This window comes from Homalodisca vitripennis, chromosome 5, assembly GCF_021130785.1.
Source record: "Homalodisca vitripennis isolate AUS2020 chromosome 5, UT_GWSS_2.1, whole genome shotgun sequence".
Taxonomy (NCBI): domain Eukaryota; kingdom Metazoa; phylum Arthropoda; class Insecta; order Hemiptera; family Cicadellidae; genus Homalodisca; species Homalodisca vitripennis.
Genome location: NC_060211.1, coordinates 144,225,336 through 144,246,618, shown reverse-complemented (window position 1 = coordinate 144,246,618; position 21,283 = coordinate 144,225,336). Strand labels below are relative to the sequence as shown.

At 34.2% G+C, this 21,283-nt stretch overlaps 1 protein-coding gene across 1 annotated transcript in view; it reads right to left on the bottom strand.

Moving 5' to 3' along the window:
• Positions 1-15,692, bottom strand: part of LOC124363649 (transmembrane protease serine 9-like) — a 45,088-nt gene extending 29,396 nt beyond the window's left edge. The window contains 8 exon segments of the mRNA XM_046818910.1: positions 1,295-1,360; positions 1,506-1,924; positions 3,363-3,393; positions 9,869-10,074; positions 11,251-11,465; positions 11,951-12,110; positions 12,718-12,781; positions 15,489-15,692. Of these exon segments, the coding sequence (XP_046674866.1) occupies positions 1,295-1,360; positions 1,506-1,924; positions 3,363-3,393; positions 9,869-10,074; positions 11,251-11,465; positions 11,951-12,110; positions 12,718-12,781; positions 15,489-15,572 (1,245 nt within the window). The 5' untranslated portion in view covers positions 15,573-15,692.
• Between the last annotated feature and the right edge of the window lie 5,591 nt (positions 15,693-21,283).

Sequence of the window (21,283 nt, the reverse complement as noted above, 5' to 3'; positions counted from 1 at the left end):
CGAAGTCATGTTGCCATATATTAAACTTAAACATTAAATAAGGAAGGAACTGACAGAATAAAAACATATTGAACACAGTAAAACAAAATATACAAAAACAGGTTTAATGATAACAATAAATAGTATAATAAATATATTAATAAATACAGTAACAGTATTTTCGCTTAGTATTATTATTATAAAATAAAAATATCATTTTAACTAAATTAGATTCACAAGGAGAATTGCCTTTATACACTTTCTTTGGAATTGTCCAGTGGTTTATGTTATTTTAAAACACAACTTTAAGATTATTAACAAACTATGAATGTGCCAATAACTTAATAAATCAATAAATAATACTAATAAAAAATTATTAACACCAATTATTAATGGTTACAGTTCAAAAGATACATTTTTTAATATGGCTGTCCGCAGATGAAGTTTATTCGTTATTTTTCGAATTTATTCATTTTAGTGACGATGCAAATGTAAATCCACTTAATGTTCGGTAAGAGCTGAGTATTTTGCAGAAATTTTATGTATGACCAAAAACGTTTGCTCACGGATAAAGTTTATTTTAAATATAAACTTAACTTGTTTGTGCTTTAACATGTATTGCTAACTCGTTTCTTGGTTGTAGAAATAAACAGTTAATAATTAATTATAAAAACTTTATAATCATGAAGACACTCTTCATGATTATTTATACTATTGCAAATATCTAATTTATATTTATAAAAATGTCTGCAGGTTTTCTATATAGTAGACGATTACACATTATTATTGAGAATGTATCGCCCATATAAAAGAAGCATAACGCAGCAAGCATTGTTTGAAGTTTTCCGAAGAGGCGTATAAAAATTCTGTTCATTTCACGCGCCTCCCCGAAAATAAAATAGCTATGAATTTAAAAATTCATTGACACCAAATAGCAATTTTTATTTAGCAATTTTCAAATATTTACATGTTTAAGAAATTGTTGCAGAAAATGGAAGGGATTTAATTCCAGGCACAATTGTAAGATTCCTACTAATAGGTTTGAAATTTCTCAGAAGCAGTAGCAGGCATCACGTGTGTGTTGTATGATCCAAGCCAGGTACATATTGACTCTAGTGTAGACTCCTGGCTTGTTGGGTCGAGCACAACCAATTCCCCAGGATACGATACCTACAAGCAGAGTAAATATATGTCAGAAACTGTAACAAACATTGACTCTAGTATAGACTCCTGGCTTGTTGGGTCGAGCACAACCAATTCCCCAGGATACGATACCTACAAGCAGAGTAAATATATGTCAGAAACTGTAACAAACATTGACTTTAGTGTAGACTCCTGGCTTGTTGGGTCCGAGCACAACCAATTCCCCAGGATACGATACCTACAAGCAGAGTAAATATATGTCAGAAACTGTAACAAACATTGACTCTAGTATAGACTCCTGGCTTGTTGGGTCGAGCACAACCAATTCCCCAGGATACGATACCTACAAGCAGAGTAAATATATGTCAGAAACTGTAACAAACATTGACTATAGTGTAGACTGGCTTGTGAGCACAACCAATTCTGATAGCTGTCTGGCTCCTGCGAGCACAACCAATTCCCCAGGATACGATACCTACGAGCAGAGTAAATATATGTGAGAAACTGTAACAAATATTGACTATAGTATAGAATCCTGGCTTGTTGGGTCGAGCACAACCAATTCCCCAGGATACGATACCTACAAGCAGAGTAAATATATGTCAGAAACTGTAACAAACATTGACTCTAGTGTAGACTCCTGGCTTGTTGGGTCGAGCACAACCAATTCCCCAGGATACGATACCTACAAGCAGAGTAAATATATGTCAGAAACTGTAACAAACATTGACTCTAGTGTAGACTCCTGGCTTGTTGGGTCGAGCACAACCAATTCCCCAGGATACGATACCTACGAGAGAGTAAATATATGTCAACAACCTGTAACAAATATTGACTCTAGTATAGACTCCTGGCTTGTTGGGTTGTGCACAACCACTTGCTCAGGATACGATAACATACGAGCAGAGTAAATATATGTCAACAACTGTAACAAATATTGACTCTAGTATAGACTCCTGGCTTGTTGTTGTGCACAACCAATTCCCCAGGATACGATACCTACGAGCAGAGTAAATATATGTCAACAACTGTAACAAATATTGACTCTAGTATAGACTCTGGCTTGTTGGGTTGTGCACAACCAATTGCCCCAGGATAAGATACCTACGAGCAGAGTAAATATATGTCAACAACTGTAACAAATATTGACTCTAGTATAGACTCCTGGCTTGTTGTGTTGTGCACAACCAATTTCCCAGGATTACGATACCTACGAGCAGAGTAAATATATGTCAACAACTGTAACAAATATTGACTCTAGTAAAGACTCCTGGCTTGTTGGGTTGTGCACAACCAATTCCCCAGGATACGATACCTACAAGCAGAGTAAATATATGTCAGAAACTGAACAAACATTGCGGTGTATTGTATGATTCAGGCCAGGTAGACGTTGACTCTAGTGTAGACTCCTAAATGTTAGAAAAGTTGAATTTCCCAATACACAGTCAGTATCAATATACTCTAAATAAAATATTTTAAAACACTTCTTTTAAAAGCAATTATATGTCAGCTGATTTATGCTATGGTTTAAAAATCTGTGAATGTAAATTATATATATATATATATATATATATATATATATATATATATATATATATATATATAAACTATCTTTGTTGATATATTAGCTGAGATTTGGAGTAGGGTCTCTGTCTGCACGATATTTCCAAAACGAACTGACGTAGAAGCTTCATTTCTATATAGGCAATACTTTGATAATGGTGTATGTTATATAGCTTAATGGGATATAGCTGATCATTGGTGAACATTTTTATATTGTTCTTATGAATAACCATGACGACAACGAGAAAATAGCAGAATATATTTGTATACAAACTGAGTACAATCACATGAGTAAAACACGTGGTAGCATAACTACCGCATAATCATCTTTTGATAATTTTATGCGTAGACTGTTATTATTATACAGTGCTATGCAAACCAAATTAATAATCAACAACGTGAATGTATCATGGTAAGATATCACGAGAAAGATCATCTTTAGACTCTTAATTTTGCATACATCTTCATTTCTACATAGACGAGAATGAGTTATATGATGGTGGATGTTCAACCATGGAGTTTGGGTGAGCGTAATTGAAGTCTATCATATACAACATCGACACAGACTGTTCCGCCACAAGTGGAGTGGTGTAGCCTACTCCTTGTTTGTTATAACTTTCCCATATTAGTTATATTGGTCGTGTTATTACCTGCTTGGAACATGCGTCCTTGCCAGTCCTCGATGATAAGGGAGCCGCCACTATCTCCCTGCGGGACAGTCACAATTTAATGTTAGCCAGAATCAGTCTAGAACAATCACACTACTAAGATGGAGTAATCAGTTTAAAAACATGTTTTATATAAAATTAACATGTTTATTTTAATATTAATTTACTAACTATTGTTACTATTAAAATGAATACAATGCTTGCCCGTCAAGCGTGAGATTCAGGTTAGGCCCCACGTGTGACAATTACTAGTTTTCTATTGAAAAAGATATTGCATCTAAATGAGGGTTGTACGATAGATCGTGTGCGGTTAATTAAGCTAGTTCTGTACGGAGCACAATGATTCTGCCAATTTAAACGAACAAAATTATTTTACGCTGTAAACGTATTTGACTAATTGGACGTGTGTTATGCAATTGTTTAATGACCCAACTGACAATTCAAAATAATTATTAATAGTCTATATTAGTTTGAGGATCAGTAGTGTTAGTTGTTGATTCACACTATTTGAGAATGAGTTGTTATTATTGTTGTGGATAAAGGTTAAAACAAGAAATGATTGAGTAAAATATAAAAAAAGACTTTCGGAAATAACGTGATGAGGGCGATTGCAATAGACTTTATATTAGGTAGTTCTAATGGAATCTATCTAATACTATATGGACAGTAATCGGCGAATATATACGGTTTTAAATGGTTAAATGTTTTTAAAATTAGTATCCGAAAGATTGTTATTTCAAATTATCATAGAAATACCGTGAAGAACATTTACTATTTGATTCCTAGCTAGAATTTAATTGCCATCTTAGCTATAAACATTAATAGAATTATGGAAGTTCCGTATAAGTAAATTCCAAAGCTATTTAAAACCATGAGGAATATATAACTGATAAACTATTTCATCTTACTTAAATAATATAATGCACTAAGAAATCTCTCATAATCAATAAATACAGTACACTTTAAATTAGAGTAAAATAGAAGCTTGCTGCTTTCACAAAAAGTTCTCATCAAATGTACAGTACATTACTTAAGTCAGGGACGGATTTATACATTATTCACCCCTGGCACTATCGTAACTGCGCCCCCATTGAAACATGCGACATCTGCGCCAAATTCATTATTTAAAAAAAAAACAACTAAATCTAAAGAGTCCATAAGCAGCCACTCATAAAAACACCGAGAGTTTCTTTTTTAGATTTTTAATTACATTTGAAAAGGTCTATACTTTAACAAACTAAAAAATACATTATTATTAAAATACATTAGAATAAAACGTATTAATGTTTTTTTTACTTCAGGAAGTCTTTATTATGCTCCTTGCATTGATTCTTCCTACTTTTAACAATTGCGAACTCCTCTATTAAGTCTTTAAAATTTATTTGACCAACGTTCAAAAGTTTAGCCTCAATGTGTAGAAGAGCCCAAAATTTTAGTTTATCTTCATTCATTCTCGATCCAAGACAAGATTTTATTCTTTTTATATGTCATTTTAGATATAAAATGAACTTTCTGATGAGCGGTTTGAAACAGCTGTGCACAAATACATTCGACGATCTACATATATTTAGGGAAAAGTTAATGAAATGAAATTAAACATGTCTTTATTAGAGGCGAAGTTAGGACTATAAAGTCCTCTCTACCACTTAACCTCATTGGAGAACCTTAATTGGAGATTTTGTTCTCTTATGAGCTTAATCATCGGTAAAGGATTGCCCCTAACACCGCCACTATTTAGAACGCCAGAGAAGTGTATGCACTCATTCAAAAATGATTTTTTTAGATAATTTTCATGAAGAGATTAAGTTTATCGATAGAATAGCTGAACAGCTGTCACGCTAAAATAATAGTTTCCGCTGAAAACGAAGATATATTGATATAAATTTAAAACTAAAATTAAACGTCATAAGCGATTTTGCGCTTTAGTAAAGTTCACTAGAGTTCGTCAAGAACAACACAGTATGTTACTAATCGCAATTTATCACGGGCTTTATTGATTACTTCATACTTCAATAGTTTCCTCTGCTTGGATTTACATTTTTTGGAGTTGGCTAAATCAATGAGGTTTGAAATAAACACACGTATTACAGCTCTGGATAATTCCTCGGATTTTTTCCCCATATTCGGTAAAAACAAGATAAATGGTTCATGGGATGCCAGTTTCTTGCACAAACCTCAAAACAAATGACAATTGATCAGTGTGCTTATGCCAGGCGTCGAGTGCACTATTATGGAGTAATACTTTGCCTGTATCATCTCGTTAATGACAACATCTTTTCCTTTAGAAGACAACAATTAAATGGCTTCATTGCAAATGAAATGATGAAAGACAAGACGTTCTTCCTGAACCTGGATTACCGAATGTACGTATATGTTCTGTAAGGAAAGGATCGAAATTGGCTATTAAATCTAGTGACATTATATATATTCTCCGTTGTGTAGAGATCCAAATATCTCATCCAATCCTCGAAACGGACATCCCCTGCTTGCCAGCTTGTCCACAGCAAACACTCCTTCCAAAACGCGTTTCCAATATTTCCGTTTCAGTTTCGACGTACGTATCAAATTGACTATCAAGCATTCGGACTCCTCTTTTACGGGATCAATAACGCTAATTTGAAGTTTGTACCTTCTTGTGAATTTTTATGGGCGAAAAAAATTGCTCCAAGAATATTCCAGTCATAACTTTTTCCACTGACTAATTTGGAACATGTTTGTTGGGAACTAAATAATATGCAGGAAGCGCAAAATGCAGAACCTGCAACTATCGAATACACCAAGTAATATCTTAGTATAGTTTTATCCATTTAATAGTTTCCTATTAAAAAGTTCTGTTTAATACCTTATTTTATTGCCAAATTCCCTTTTTGAGTTTTGAAAGTCAGGATCTTTGTTCTGATTTATCCCTATTTTCAATAGCGTATCAATTGTAGCATCATTTATCTTCCACTCAATCAGGTCGTCACTTACAGTAAAGATTTGTCCAGTTTGTTGTGAAACTGTAATATCTGAATTTTCGATTTCTTGTACAACGAAGTTATTACGTTCGTTATCACACCTCAGTTCAAAATAATCCGATCCAGTGACACTTGTTTCTGTTTCGCTATTTTCACTGTCTGGACCCTTGTTTGACACGCTGTGATGTTACTACGACTAGTAGCCTTCCCCACTTTCGCTAGGTTTATCAAGAGGTTTAAAAAGCTGTCCACATTTTTATAAGTCTAGCAGGTTAGTTTTTGGGGTTTTCTTTAACTCGCAAGTTTGCGATAACCCGAACCAATTAGCTTTCTTTGTTTATAACTCATTATTATTATTAATGGGCTAGCAAACCAAAATAACTACCAACATAAAACTAAATCTAGGAATAAGCATGACTCGTTAAAAAGACGATGACGCTACACACTACTGAACGTCAACCATATCAGATATACTTGACAGACAGTGTTGCCAACAAGACAAAGCTTGTTGCCAACTATTAAATTTACAGCGTAAAATACACCTGATACAGTGAGAATCTGCATCTGTGAACCGAAATGTTAGAAAATGAATTACATTAATTATGTTTTTTTGACTGCCGTTTTTAGTCACCGCCGCTGCGTTGCGCCTCTCGCCGACATTTCGGTCAATCCGACGCGGCGGCACCTGTTAGGCTATGCCGCTCCTAGGCATTGGCCTAGTGTGCCTAGTTAGCCTATGCCTAGGGGCGGCACAGCCTAACGGGTGCCTAGCAGGAAACCGTCCCAGACTTAAGATCGGTTTTACAGGGTTACCCTGCTTATTTGAGTTAACCTTGCGTCACATTCCATTCCAAGTAATCACGATAAGAATTACCACACGTATTTAAATCATTATTTAAACAAAATAAATATAGGGGTTTTGCCTAAATTGTCTCATATATACCACTGCACTGAAATTAATAAGATTAGCGCTAACATGCATTAAATTAAAAATGTTGATATTTTTACTGTTACAGTTTATCAATATAACACGTTTAATAGGCTATTTGCCTGCAATATATTACAAAACTCTGTTTCTTTAATTTGCCACTAGATAGCGTGCACCTTTCAAGTGGCAAAATATTGGGTGAAATATCCTATCACAGACCGTTACACAATCAAAAGCTTAGGTAACTTTAAGAAGGGAGTGTTACAACACCTTTACTTCAAGTATGTAGATTTCTAACATTACAAACTGCTAATTCGATAATCAGCTATTTTATTTTTAAACAACTTATTTATGTATGTGTATGCATTATCACACGCCTCTCATTTTTCGTTATGTCTTATCTATAGTGCTCTTACTGTCAACTTAATATAGTCAAGGCTTTAAGGTGGTATGAAAGTTTCGCAATACTAATTCAGATCAACTAAAAAAATAAAACGAAAATCAAACTTAAAAGCAGAGTATTCTCTTATATACTATTTTCGAACACAAGTACATAGGGCCTTCTAGTCCTGTTCAAAGAAATATTGAAACCACCGCTCTATCGCATGACTGATAAGACACGAGGAAAAACAAGACAGTGCGTTTGTCACACTAATTATGCAAGCATTTAGTTATAAATTAACTTTTGTTCAACATCCACCCACACTAAAGACCGTTGCAGCCCGTAGCGTAACTAACTCCTGAATTCAGTAACTACAATTACTTTTCTAGTAACATATTAATTTTGCAATTAGATAAAGATACGTACTAATTGCAACTGAACTGTTTGAGCCATATACTGCTTGGGAGACAATTTTAAAATGGTGCAATGGCTTTTGGGTTTGAACAATATGTTTTATGTTAAATTAATAGCTCTAAGTTAACTTCACTAAACTAAAAATTAAACATTTTTTTATCATTCATCGTGAAGTTAGAGGTAGTAAAAGTAGGCAATTTTGTCATTTGTAGTTTTTACAGTATGTAGATTGGGTTGTAGCTTCAGGGATTGATATGTTTTTTAAAATTAATCAATTTTTAAATAAAATTATATATGTTATAATGAAATGTAATATAAGAAAATTACTTTTTTGAAATAATTTTTTATTGATGAAATAAAAAAAGTTAGCTTCTTTATTTGTTAGGACATTATAAGTTATGAAAAGTAAATAACACTTAAAGATAAATAGCATCTAAAATGAATGCAATACGCGTTTACAGGAGAGTGGTGGAATATGGTGAAAACGTAATTCTTACCAGAGTTTAAATTTGGACTGACCTCATTAGACTAATTAATGTGCTAATTTCTAATCCTATTCTTGGACGATTCACTTGTGCGACCGCTCGTAGCCTACTGTTTCAGCAAGTCACTAGAAGCACAGATGTATTACATATGGTATCTCCAGAATTATAGGCAATAGCTTTGCTCATTATCAAGTTCAGATGTGCAAAGTTAATTTTTCAATCTATAATTCTTCATAATACTAACAATCTATTTTGTAAAATATTTTGAAAATTCCATGTCTCTTTTTCTTAAGTGTTATCAGTGTAGGGAGTAAGGACTTTCGATTGCTCAATGGCTTCATCGCAAAAAAGGAAGATCGTGGTGGTTAGCTATGTAGATATGTAAGTACAATGTATGATCCACAGGTTCCAAATTTGGATTGTGCATGGAGTAATGGAAAACTGATCGTAATGGTACACTAATAAGTGAGTAAAGGTGTTCTTCCTTTGATGAATATGCTCAAAGTGTGAGTTGGATCATCATTTCTTATTCTTGTGCTCGTGATGCCTTGTTGTATAATAGTAACTCAAGAGCGTTTTGATAGAGCATTCCAGTCAGAGAGTGTATAACAAGCTTGAAGAAGGTGAGCTGGCCTTGTAAAGTAAAGCCATGTTGCTGTGAGTTGGCTGAAATGCAAAATAAGTGTTGACAGCAATAAATCCTAGGTGCGGGACTATGGATAAGATTTGCACTCATGCAAGTTTCAAATTCCAATAGCTTGACTCTACCAAATAAGAATGCTAGATTTTCAAAAATTATACTTTGATGTTTCTTAATAGTATACGATGGTCAAATTTATTGTATACTGCAAACTCTTAAACTTATTACATGTGAATGACTACTAAGAACCGTTTTACAGCGGTATCAGTTAAAGTATCCGATTCTATTTATTATCGCAATCAAGATAAAGAACTTGCAACTGTTAGCCAGATTTTGAACTCCAACATTTTTGTTTCATAACTCTCTCAGGCATTTGAAATCAGACCGTTTATAAGTTTATTCTGTTACATAGACATTACCTCGAGGAATATTTTTCGTTCGAAACTTTCGATGTTGTCTTGTACTGTTAGCCGGAGTCTTTAATATCAGGTCTTTCAGAAACTAGGAATAAATACCTTCTAATCATGTTAAATCAAAATACAATTTTTCTTGGTTCTCATAATTAGCTGAAGATTTTCAGTAGTTTTATATCGTTCTTTGTTTATATAAAGTTTAAGAATTGGGGGTCATATAAATGTATTTAAAATAAACGAGAAAAGATAAACATTATGTCTACATGCAAAGCAAATTATTCTACATGCAACCATACCTGACATGTATCACGGCCCCCTTCCATGAGCCCAGCACACATCATGTTCGCTGTGACCTTGGTGGGTCCGTAGCCAGCCCTCAGGTGACAGGCTGAGTTAGACATGACAGCAACGTGAGTCTCACGCAGTTCCATGGATGAAGGGCCGCCCTCCTTGGTGTGTCCCCAGCCTGTCACTCGGCCCAGGGCCTGACTGAACTGTTCATCTGTAGGGCACAAGTCAACGTCAGTTAATAACACAAGTAACAGTTACTATAACCGTAAAACGTGTGTGGTTTTCCGAGATATATACTAATGTATGTAAATCCTGTACTACGAAGTGCATGTAAATGCAACCTTTAATATGTTCATTGATTGCCCTTTGGTCTTCTTCAACATAATTATATTCTCTCCAACTTATCCTTAGTTCTGTCTGTAGTTAGTCAACAAATAATAAAAAATATAATATTTCTAATAAATATCCAAATTGTTATTTTAATTGACTCTATCCCTGTCTGTCGTCCTCACGATATCTCTAGAACAAATTCAGCCACAGACTTGTAATTTTGCATGACATTCATTTATATGCAGGTATCATTGAATTTGATGATAATGGTGTCATTCCATTGGATTTGGCTGAGCGTTAGTGAGTATTTGTACATTGGTCTTAAGGGATCAATCTTAAAAGACCCTCCATAAAACATGAATCCTTCGTTTGTCATGATGGTATTGAGAAAATCGCAGAATAAATTAATTCGTAAACAAAATAAGTATGGTCATAAATGAAAATTTAATACCTGACATAGTAAAAATGAAGCCTAATAAAATGAGCTATAAACCTGAAATTGTACATGCAACCTCAGCGAAGCCTGAGTGTTAGCGAAGCCATTCATTCGAGGAACTGGACGAATTTAATTGCAGCCTGTCTGTCTGTATACGCGATGTCTCGAAATTAAAACTGACTTACAGACGACATTTTGCATAAAGCTTCATTTCTATATACAAAACACTGAGGTCTATGATGGTGCATATCATGGGAGTTGGCTGAGCGTTACAACATTTTTAGATAGGTTTTGTGAATAAGTATGATGTCAACAAGAAAATAACAAAATAAGCAAATTTGTATTCAAACTGAGCACAATCATATGAAATTTCTATCGTATAAACTAATTCCACATTAGAAATGTTGTTCTACAATCAACTAAGCTTGTTAATATTATTTAATTAAGCAATGTAGAGCAATACGTAATAAAATTTTAAACGTTGTAGTCTATGAACAAATCTTGTTAAAAGTCTATGTGCATTTGGTTAAAATAGTATTAAAACGTGTCAAAAGGATTTTCCTTCAAACTTGCGGAAAAGCCCGCGATTACACTAGCCAACTACAACTATGTCGTTCTTACCAGGGTACGGAAGGCAGATCGGAGCCACCGCCACACGAAACTCCAGTCTTCGGTCCAACTTGAGCAGTGCGATATCGTTGTTATACTTGACCCCCTGGTTGAAGCCTTCGTGCACTAGAATCCTTGCCACCTTCCTCACCTCCACCGTGCTCTCTGCCATCGTCGCCTTGTTGTGTTCCGACACCACGACCGTCAGGTCTGACATCTTCTTGTTGCTGGGGACATGCAGGAACAATGGAATTTCATAACATCTAGGCTAAGTTTAGTATCTTCTATTTCCACATTTTGAGCGAATGAAATAATTATCGAAATTTGATATTCCTTTGTTTATCCATCTAGAGACCAACTTTCTCAAAAACTTAAATTTCATTTTTCCATCGGATTTAGGTTAAAAAAAAAAATTATAAAGACTTTTGTTCTTTAACTAGTATGTACCTATATCCACTCACCCATGTCTCGTTACATGCTTGGGTAGACCACAAATTAAAAAGTACAATTGAAATCCATTTGACACATTGAACCTCTCTAAGGACATACATACATTTTGGTGATGATGGTCCCACCACAGTAGAACTGTCCTCTAATAGACAAAGCAACCATCCATTGGTATTTGTTGATTCTAGTCGGCCACCCACCCACGATCCGCTCCAAGTGGTTGAGATCTCAGATTAAATAAAACAATAGAATTCTATGTTCTAACCTGACACAATGAGCCGCGGTGAGGATGTACAGATCGTTGATGATGGTGCCACCACAGTAGAACTGCCCTCTAATGGACAAAGCAACCACCCAGGGGTATTCGTTGATTCTAGTCGGCCACCCACCCACGATCCGCTCCATACGGTTGGGTAGACCACACGCTGCAGCATAAAGCAGTTACATGTTAATAAAGCCACACAGTTATTCTTGGGTTTATGGATTATAACATTGAGTTTAAATACTTTGTGACCAGTAGTTTCCCAAACAGCAAGATTCCATATTGTCATCAAGATGTGAAAATAGTGTATCTCGGCAGAAAGACTGAACTTTATAAAATAGTAAAATGTTTTAATCTTATGTGATTTTGTTAAACATGAAACTTTTAAGTCGCACGATATTCTGGACTTTTAATTTTTGTTAATTGTTGAATAATAAGCGTGAAAAAATAAATTCGCCACAATAGGTATTTTAATTAGGACATCACTGAGACGGAAACACTATTTCGGTATTTACACCTCGCCCTAATCATTTACTCAATTTTTCCTATTGCCGCTACTATTGTTCTATAGAAAATTGTCTGTGCTTGGTCAGTAAGTGTTACTTAATTGATTACTTACACATGCATACTTTAATTATCTACATAAATAATAAAGATTAAATAAAATTGTATTGCTTTAAGTTAAATCTATCACATATTGAAGTTATTACAGAATACTATACATTTGAATAAAATAATAAATTATTCACATAACACTTCAGTAAACCTACCACAAGCTTTACACCACACCATCTCCATGATCTCCTTTCGTATGAATCCCTTGTCTCCATTAGCCTGGAAAACAAAATAGTGTTATTTTTTATATAAAAAAGTTGATAAAAATGAAAAATATAGTAAGTATAAATTTAGTAATAAAAATAAAAATAGTATGACCAAATTAGCACATAAAAGAGTTTATTGAGTTAAAAGGACTCAATTTTATAGATACCTCTTCCTATCGCCGCTTTCATATCAATCCATTTCAATTTGTTACACGATAGATAAATAGATTAATAAGGACCTGACCGGTCCTTCTTAAAGATGTGTCATTGTCTGTATGTGTGATAAATCTTGATAGAAAGGCCATAAACTTAAAACTTGGTACTGGTACATATGTTTCTCCAAGTCCAAGGGAGAAGTCTATTGATTTAGAGATCAAAAAATAAAAAAATACAAAAAAATAATAGTATGTTGGTCTGTATGCCCATAACTGCGATGGTTCTCTACAGAAAAGTTCTATGTACTTGACACTTGGTAAATAGGTTACTGTTGGTGCAAGAAAGAACTACTGATTTTAGGGTCCAAAGTTCAACGGGTGGTTCATTCATATGTGCATAACGCTTTTGTCATATTATGTTGGGGTTATCGATATTCCGTCGCATCGGCCTATTTCTTTGGAAAAAATTTAAAGAAGTGCTATTTTTAGGTATTGTTAACTCTACTAGTCCTAAAATAGACCACCCAGTGATGTATTCTAAACAAAAACAGGCAATAATTAATTCTGTAATATAGTTAAAAAACACTCCATAACTTAATTCAACTTCAAACTCATATCCCTTTATTTGTTACGTCTAAATTTAACGAGGATCTCAAATTGTACATGGCTTTGACGTTGTGGGTCTGGTATTTGTTGTCAGTCTGAAAGCAAATTATTAGGGATTTCTTGCCTTCCACGCAAAGGGGTCAAACAGAAGGATACAATAAAATCCACAAAACGAAAGGATTGGCCAGAGAAAAGTGTCATGCCGTAAGAAATTATATTTTTTTTGACTATCAAAAGTTTAGGGAAAATTAACACATTTAATTTGGTAATTTTCCAATTAGAAACTTTTACAATGTATTCCATGGTTTACTCTGACCAAGGAAATTTGGTAACCAGATACATTTTCATACAATATTATCAAGCAATCAGCATTACAATGTTATTACAATGTTTTCAGCATTTGAATCAAGAATATACCATTCTTAAAATTGAAAATAAACCATTGAACACCATAGAAAATAAAGAATATTCCTGGAGCCAAGAGCCAAATTGCTTTACACAAGTACAAAATATAGTTTTCCTTGAAACTTATAGTGAGTTTTCTATTGTAAAAAGGAATTAATCTTGGGCCACGCAATTTTTGTAGAGGTCTAAAGGACTGATTATCAAAAGAGTTGACAATAACTTTTTTCTCAGATCACAATCTTTCAGAAACACACTCATAACCAACCGCTAGACACACAATTAATGGTCATATCACCCGCCAGACAACTAGATAAAGAAACATCAAGACACAGTAAATTAGTATCAGCTAACCATATACAGACTATTATCTGAAAGACACAATTTTTAGTATCTTTATCAGTGTATGCAATTTTCACTAGATAACTAGGCGTCCGACAGTGACATAACTATTGATTATGAGTCTGACGGTTGGTTTTAAGTAGCCTATGTTAAGCTAAGAAAAATCTAATTCAAGAACAAAAATAGTTTGATATGTTAACCCTTTCAATAAACTTTCTTTTTGACTCACTAAAACTAGAGAGGCTGATGATCGACGTTTTGTTAGGAGAAATTCGTCCATCGATAAAATCTAGGTTGAATACTTAGACAATATTTTCGGGTCATAGATGTACTTTGTAAGCGGATATTTATAATTAATCAGTTTATTAATAAAGTGTTCAGTAAATTGAGAATAACTATCTTAGCAACACGTGTTTTAGCAATCAGTTGTTTTAAACTAATCATAAATCTTATCAAAAGATTATCATTAGACCTTGGGAAGCCCGTAGGGCAGAGCCATATTAGAATATATTTCAAATCCACAAAAAGGCACATTTAATATGTAGGAGTTTTCGGTTGGTACCGATAAAAGTATAAAAAGTAATAGTCTTAGATTCCATTTGGAAAACACAAATTAAGAAAGTAGTTTAATATTCATCTGATGCTACACATTTCCAACGTCCTGTATCGCTTAGGAGTTAATAAGCAAAAAAGTATACAGGACTCATCAGGCATGAAATAAGAACGTATAAAATAAGTGATTATCTTAAATATTTTAATAGGCAGTGAGCACACAAGATCAACAAAATTAACTGTGTTACAACACTATCACAGCGGTGTGAACATTATGTAGAGTTGCCTATTGCCATTATTAATATTGCTGTTCTTGAGGTAAAATGTTAATTTTTATGTGGGAAACCCCCAAATAAATCTGTTCAGCATCTCATCAAAATTAAGGACAAAATATATGTGCCACTATAATATCAACGTGTAAATGTTTTACATTAAGATTTTGCAAAGCCTGATTGCAAAGTCTAAAAAACAAACAAGGTCCTGTACAACCAAAAATACGTTTTGTAATGAGCTACCTAAAATAAATATATATATATATATATATATATATATATATATATATATATATATATTTAATAAATTATTATAACAAATATAATTTGAGTTTGGAATTAATTTTAAACTGTAACGATAGTCAAAAATAGTTTATTAAGAGTTTATTACCTGAGACGTAACATTCTTGGCGTCTACCAGCAGCACCGATACCAGAACCAGGATCAGCACAGTAGCCGCTGGGTAGCTCCCCATCGTCACCACACTCTGAGCTAACTGTTGGGGTGAAAGTCACCCTTACACTCATACCCTCACAACTCTCACACAAGTACCGCTTGACAGACCCATTTGTCACTACAACGTAACTCTATTGGTTTACAGCTGTCCTCTAATGCGTACGTAAACCATCTTATCTACACTCGTTATTTAGTGGGTTTTGACTCGTTTGAATGATTGTGGGTTAATCGTCTCTAGGTTAAATGGTTATACAATGTTGTCTGACATTAGGAGTAAATAGTTACGTTGCAGGTTGGTATATTTTTATATCATATAGCTCTTTATGTCAGCGTGCTTGAAAAAAGTAATAAATAAATAAAAACTACAGCACAAGGCGCTGGTGCTCACATTAAAAAAATAAACATACACATACTGTGTATTGTACCAGTTTAGAGGGCCAAATTCAATCCTCTAAACCAAGACAAACTTCACTATTGGTTAAGAGAATTTCTTCATATCTCCAGAAAATGACCGACTAATTCCATAAAGTTAAAAATATGTTTTCATAAAGTCTCGTTTTCAGCCTGTCTTAAACTACTAGAAGTTTACGTCGACTCACCCATTACGGAAATTGTTCAGCGGTCTTTTACGAGGTAGATTCATTTCGTCTAATGTTAGAGTGGGATTAGACTCCCTTTTTACCTAAAACTTAAAACAAACTGTTTATATCATATTGACGTGATTTTCTATGGCTATTGGTCTTAGTAAGATTTAACTTTAACCTAATCTTTGCAATAGATCAAAATATCATTTAAAGGTGGTATTACACGAAGAAGCTTGTAGCGTTACAAGATGATTTGCATGTTGATAGGTATGTACTAAAACCTACGTGTAATATCGCCTTAAACCTCTCTTAGAGTAAAATCCTGTTAAAATGGGTAGTATAAAAAATAAATATTATAAAATTAAATGATTTTTATACAAATAATGATTGTAATTAAGGCAGCTTTGAATTCCACTACCCTTAAAAAGAGTGTCTATGGGCACCATTACTTGAATTATAGAGGTTCCTAAGTAACCGGAAGTTTAAAGATGGCAAGACTGAGAAAACTCTGTTAATCATTGCGCCAAACACATACTTTGTGGACTCGAGCAAGGGGCTCCAGAAGAAAAGGAAACTTTACTTGGAGCGCTTACTTGATTGGTAATCATAATGATTACTAGGAGAAATTTTCATGTCAGTACCCCATCAATCAGGTCCAGAACTTGTATCATCTCTCTTCGATGGCGAGATACTTCGAGTCTTACATAAGGAAAGTTTTGGAATGGGATGTGTCACCTTCTCTTTAACATATTCTCTCTCATTCTACCAATTCCCAGAAGCCTTTGGACTCCAACAAGGGTTGTATCTGACCCCTTCACCTTGATAGCGGCATGTCCTAGGGAATGTCTAAAATCATGGGAGTTCATAAAGTGGAAACATTTATACGACGTGTTACTAAATGAAAGTACTTGAGAAGGTCCTGTTCAATTTTCATAATTCCATATAAAGCCAAAACTAACATGTATGCACACATTTTAATACATACCGTGGCGAATGTAAACACGCTGTGAAGATAAAAATATGGGTTAAACAGATAAGATATTTTACTTACTTATGGTGGCAACTGTAATTTTAAACATCGCAAAAATCAACATAGGCCTAACAGAAAAAAGTAAAAAACTCCAAAAGAACAAATTCATTTCAAGGTTAATGTCATGAACGTGCTTCTTTTGCATTTGTCTAGTATAATACAAGTCAACTCATGAGTTTGGTCTATATAGTAGAGAAGTGCTACACAAAATAGATACGGTTTTCTTAGTTTGTTCAGAACTTAAATCAGTAATTCGATGTAAAAGATAATTTAAAATAATAACCTGAATTTCTAGAAAGCTTAGTTTTCAAGTGAACAAAACATTTAAAATGCCAAAAAAGAATAAAAAATAAAGTGAAACCTGAATATTTGTTTAGTTCTGTAATAACTTAGAACATGCATGTATACTAACTATTCCCTGTTCCACAGATATTCATGGATTAGCTAGCGATTGAAAGCCACATTATTGTTAGCGTCCGGTGCGGAAACTGTAATAGAGAGGATGCAATCCTCAATTGTTGTTGTTGTTGTTGTGTTGTTGTTGTTGTTGTTGCTCAATTGTTGCGTGTGCTAATAATATATATATTGGGACTGACAGCAGACCACGTTACGGTGGGTATCGCAAAGAGATGATCAGTTTAATCTTGCATCTTTACAATTTAAAATAAATCAGATCATGGTGAAGAAAGTTTCGCTAAGGTACAAAATACCTCTTGTATGCATTCTAAGATTTAAGGTAAAGTAGTAGTAGCTCTTGGAAATTATATTGGTAAATACATCACAGGCTCTAGAATCTTTTTCTCCTAGAATCTTAAAAGGTAGGGTTTTAACCACCTATCAGGCTTCGGTGAAGTAACATGTACAGATAGGCAACCATAGAGAAAATTCAACTCAGCAGACAAAAGAGAAGTTGTGTCGTCAGTCAATGGATGTACATGCGCCATAATAAAAGTAATCTCTCTCTCCCTCTCTCTCTCTCTCTCTCTCTCTCTCTCTCTCTCTCTCTCTCTCTCCCCACGTCACAAGCTATCGCTGTTGACTTCATTTGTTGACTCTAATGTTTCATAGCAGTGTTTGATTAATAAAGGTTCTGGTGATCTAGGAAGGGCACTACAATCCTTGATTATGAATCCTTCTAGGCTGCAACGGAAGAGTGCGGTGAAATTAAATCTTCCCACCTACTCTTAACATAGACTATCATAATTAGTCTTCTTTTCATTCTATAAATAAAACATTACGCATAGTCACCATAAGATGACGTTGTGATAGTTAGGCTACATGTGTAAATATGTTACATGTTAAAATATCATGTGAATACAAATTTATTTATTATACTATTTTCTCGTTCCCATCATAGTTACCCATAAGACCAATGTAAAAATATTCGTTACCGTTTATCAAAGTCTCATTGAGAAATGAAGCGTCATGCAAAATTCCAAGTCTATAGGTCAGTTTATTTTCGAGATATCTTGCGGACAGACAAATACAGATTAAATGTTTCCAGCCCCTCAAGTAATAGGCTTCGCTGACGCTCAGCCAATATCATAATACAATTGTAATCGATAGTTTAAACTTAGTGAGTAAGTAAAAACTGTACAAAATAGTGTTCGAGGTTACTAAGAAGGAAATCTAGAGTGGTGTAATGTGCTTACGTATGTTTTTATACCTAGCCTGCCAGAGAGTACATGTATATTACACCCACGCGAAAGATAGATAAGGTTTACTGATTTATGCTGGTTTATCTGAGCTAGCTAGCTAGCGCTAGTTGTGCTTATGGCACGCGTGGTTCAACGGTAGCTTGTTAATTAAACTGCGCCACTTAGCAAGGCAATGAAACTTTACTTTCTTATCACAATGCGACCTTTAGCCAAGCTGAGATAATTAGGTTAATAACTCAATACGGAAGTGATTCATACAGTTACTGTACTTTGTAACAAGTGAAGTGATTCACTATCTTAATTGGATCTCTCGCTCTTCAAGGTGGAAAGTGCCTCCGCCCTCATTGCTATACTAAAGTTCTCAAAACAAACGGTACATGAATAATTCTGTTTAAAGTATTGAGATATGATCGTTGAGTGATCTGTATTAGATTCAAATATTGTTATCATCTTTTAAGAATTGAAGTGAATGTATGTATAAAGGCACATACTAATAGCACAGATCAAGGAAGTAGCCAGCGAGGGGGTCCAAGGGGTCCGGACACCCCAACCAATTTACCAAACTTTTATTATTATTTAAATAATTCACTATTACAGACGTGTACTGCTGAAGGATTGTTCTCAAAGTTCAGGCCAAGAACTTTGTAAGGAACAAAATGGGGAATGGGCAGTTGACTGAACTTGCCTTACTACGGGAAAATATTAGTCCTCTTGACTCCCCCAAAATGTTTTCCTGGCTACGTCTGGGCACAGATAAAGGAATGATTTTGTTTCCTGTTTTGTATTTATTTTGTTCAGTGCTACTAGTGTACATATATGACCAAGGACTATAACAGAAAAAAACTATAATTATTTATTTATTTGTAATTTCATGGAGAAATAGAATGGTGCCAATTTATTCTGAAGTAGAGTATAATATATCAATCAATTGCAAGTCAATATTAATAATGTCAAGTACGCAAACATTATGAAGTGTTACTTTGTCAGTTGTTATTAAAGGATTTGCTATGCAGTAAAGAGCCGGTCTGTAAGCCATATGGCCAGCTCTGTCCTCAAAGTCTTGTTGTATTAGTCTTTTATTTGCAATTTTTAAGCTTGCAGCCAATGTATAGCGGTTATTTACAGGGTAAATTTGTGTTGAGGAGAGGGTACAAAGAAGGTAGCATGTCTGCTATTGCAGTTATGCACGCTTATCATTGAAGACAGAAAATAAGAAATATTATCATTTTAAGGGAAGGGATTTCAAACACGTTACAAATAAACGTTGTCATAAGTGTATTCTAAAAGTTAAAGTAAATATGAAAGCCACCGGCGGAAATATTCATCCAGGCTGTGCCATGACTCTCATCTATAGAAGTTGTATAGTTTTCTTATAATGTGCTAGATGTTTCAAACAGACTTTCCTCATAATTATGACAGTTTTATGTATTTTTCGCAATTGTTTTAACTTAAAAACTGGTTAATATTATCTTACCATTGATATACAGGGTGATTCGGTTAGTGTTACCGGCACTTTCTGAGCTGATTGTACTATAAAAAATAAAGAAAAAAGTTCATATAAACATGGGTCCGGAAATGCTTCCTTACTGGGTTATGGCCAATTGAAGATTTCACCAAAAATTGTGTGCAGGAGGTCAAATGATGATTTGCCGCGTGTTTATGAAGAGATATTTATAGGCGAATGCAACTTTTTCTAACGGAGTTTTAGATGAGAAATTGAATAAAGTTTCATCTCATAGCTGTATCTCATTTAGTTTTTTTGTTTATACTACAAAAAACAGAAATAAAATAATTTTGAAAACACTTTTTTAAGGTTTAACGGACAATTATTTTGTTAAATAGGCATTGAAGACCCACATTTTTACAAAGAAACTTGCAGAAAATTTAAATTCTGAATAAAATTATGTGCCACACGGCTATTAACAGCGAAGTATTAGTTTCTGGAATTTAATTTTACAACAAACATTCTACCAAGCAAGAAATTCCAAAGCAAAGGAAAACCGCATTTTAATGACATTAGAGTAAGCCTACACATAAGATTTATTAGGATGCAATTTAAATTAAGTTTTAAATAAATTATTGTTTTTCATCTAAAGCTTATAATACTACGTACCACTTTCATAACAGGTGTTCAAAAATCAGTCCTTGTACTTCAATACACTTAGCAGCTCGCTTTCTGATTGATCGAGTTATCCTCCGCAACGCTGCACGATTGTTTTTGATTTGTGCGGCGGCATCTTCAATTCGATTTATTAACTCTTCACGTGTATTTACTTTTTCCTGGTACACAGGTTCTCTTTCATCCAACCCCATATACAGAAATCTAATGGAGTTAGATCTGGTGATCTTGGTGGCCAAGTGGTGTGGTCCACCGCGACCAATCCATCGCCCGGGAAAACTGCTCGTTTAAGTGCATTGTTACATTATGGGAAAAAGTGGGCAGGGGCACCATCATGTT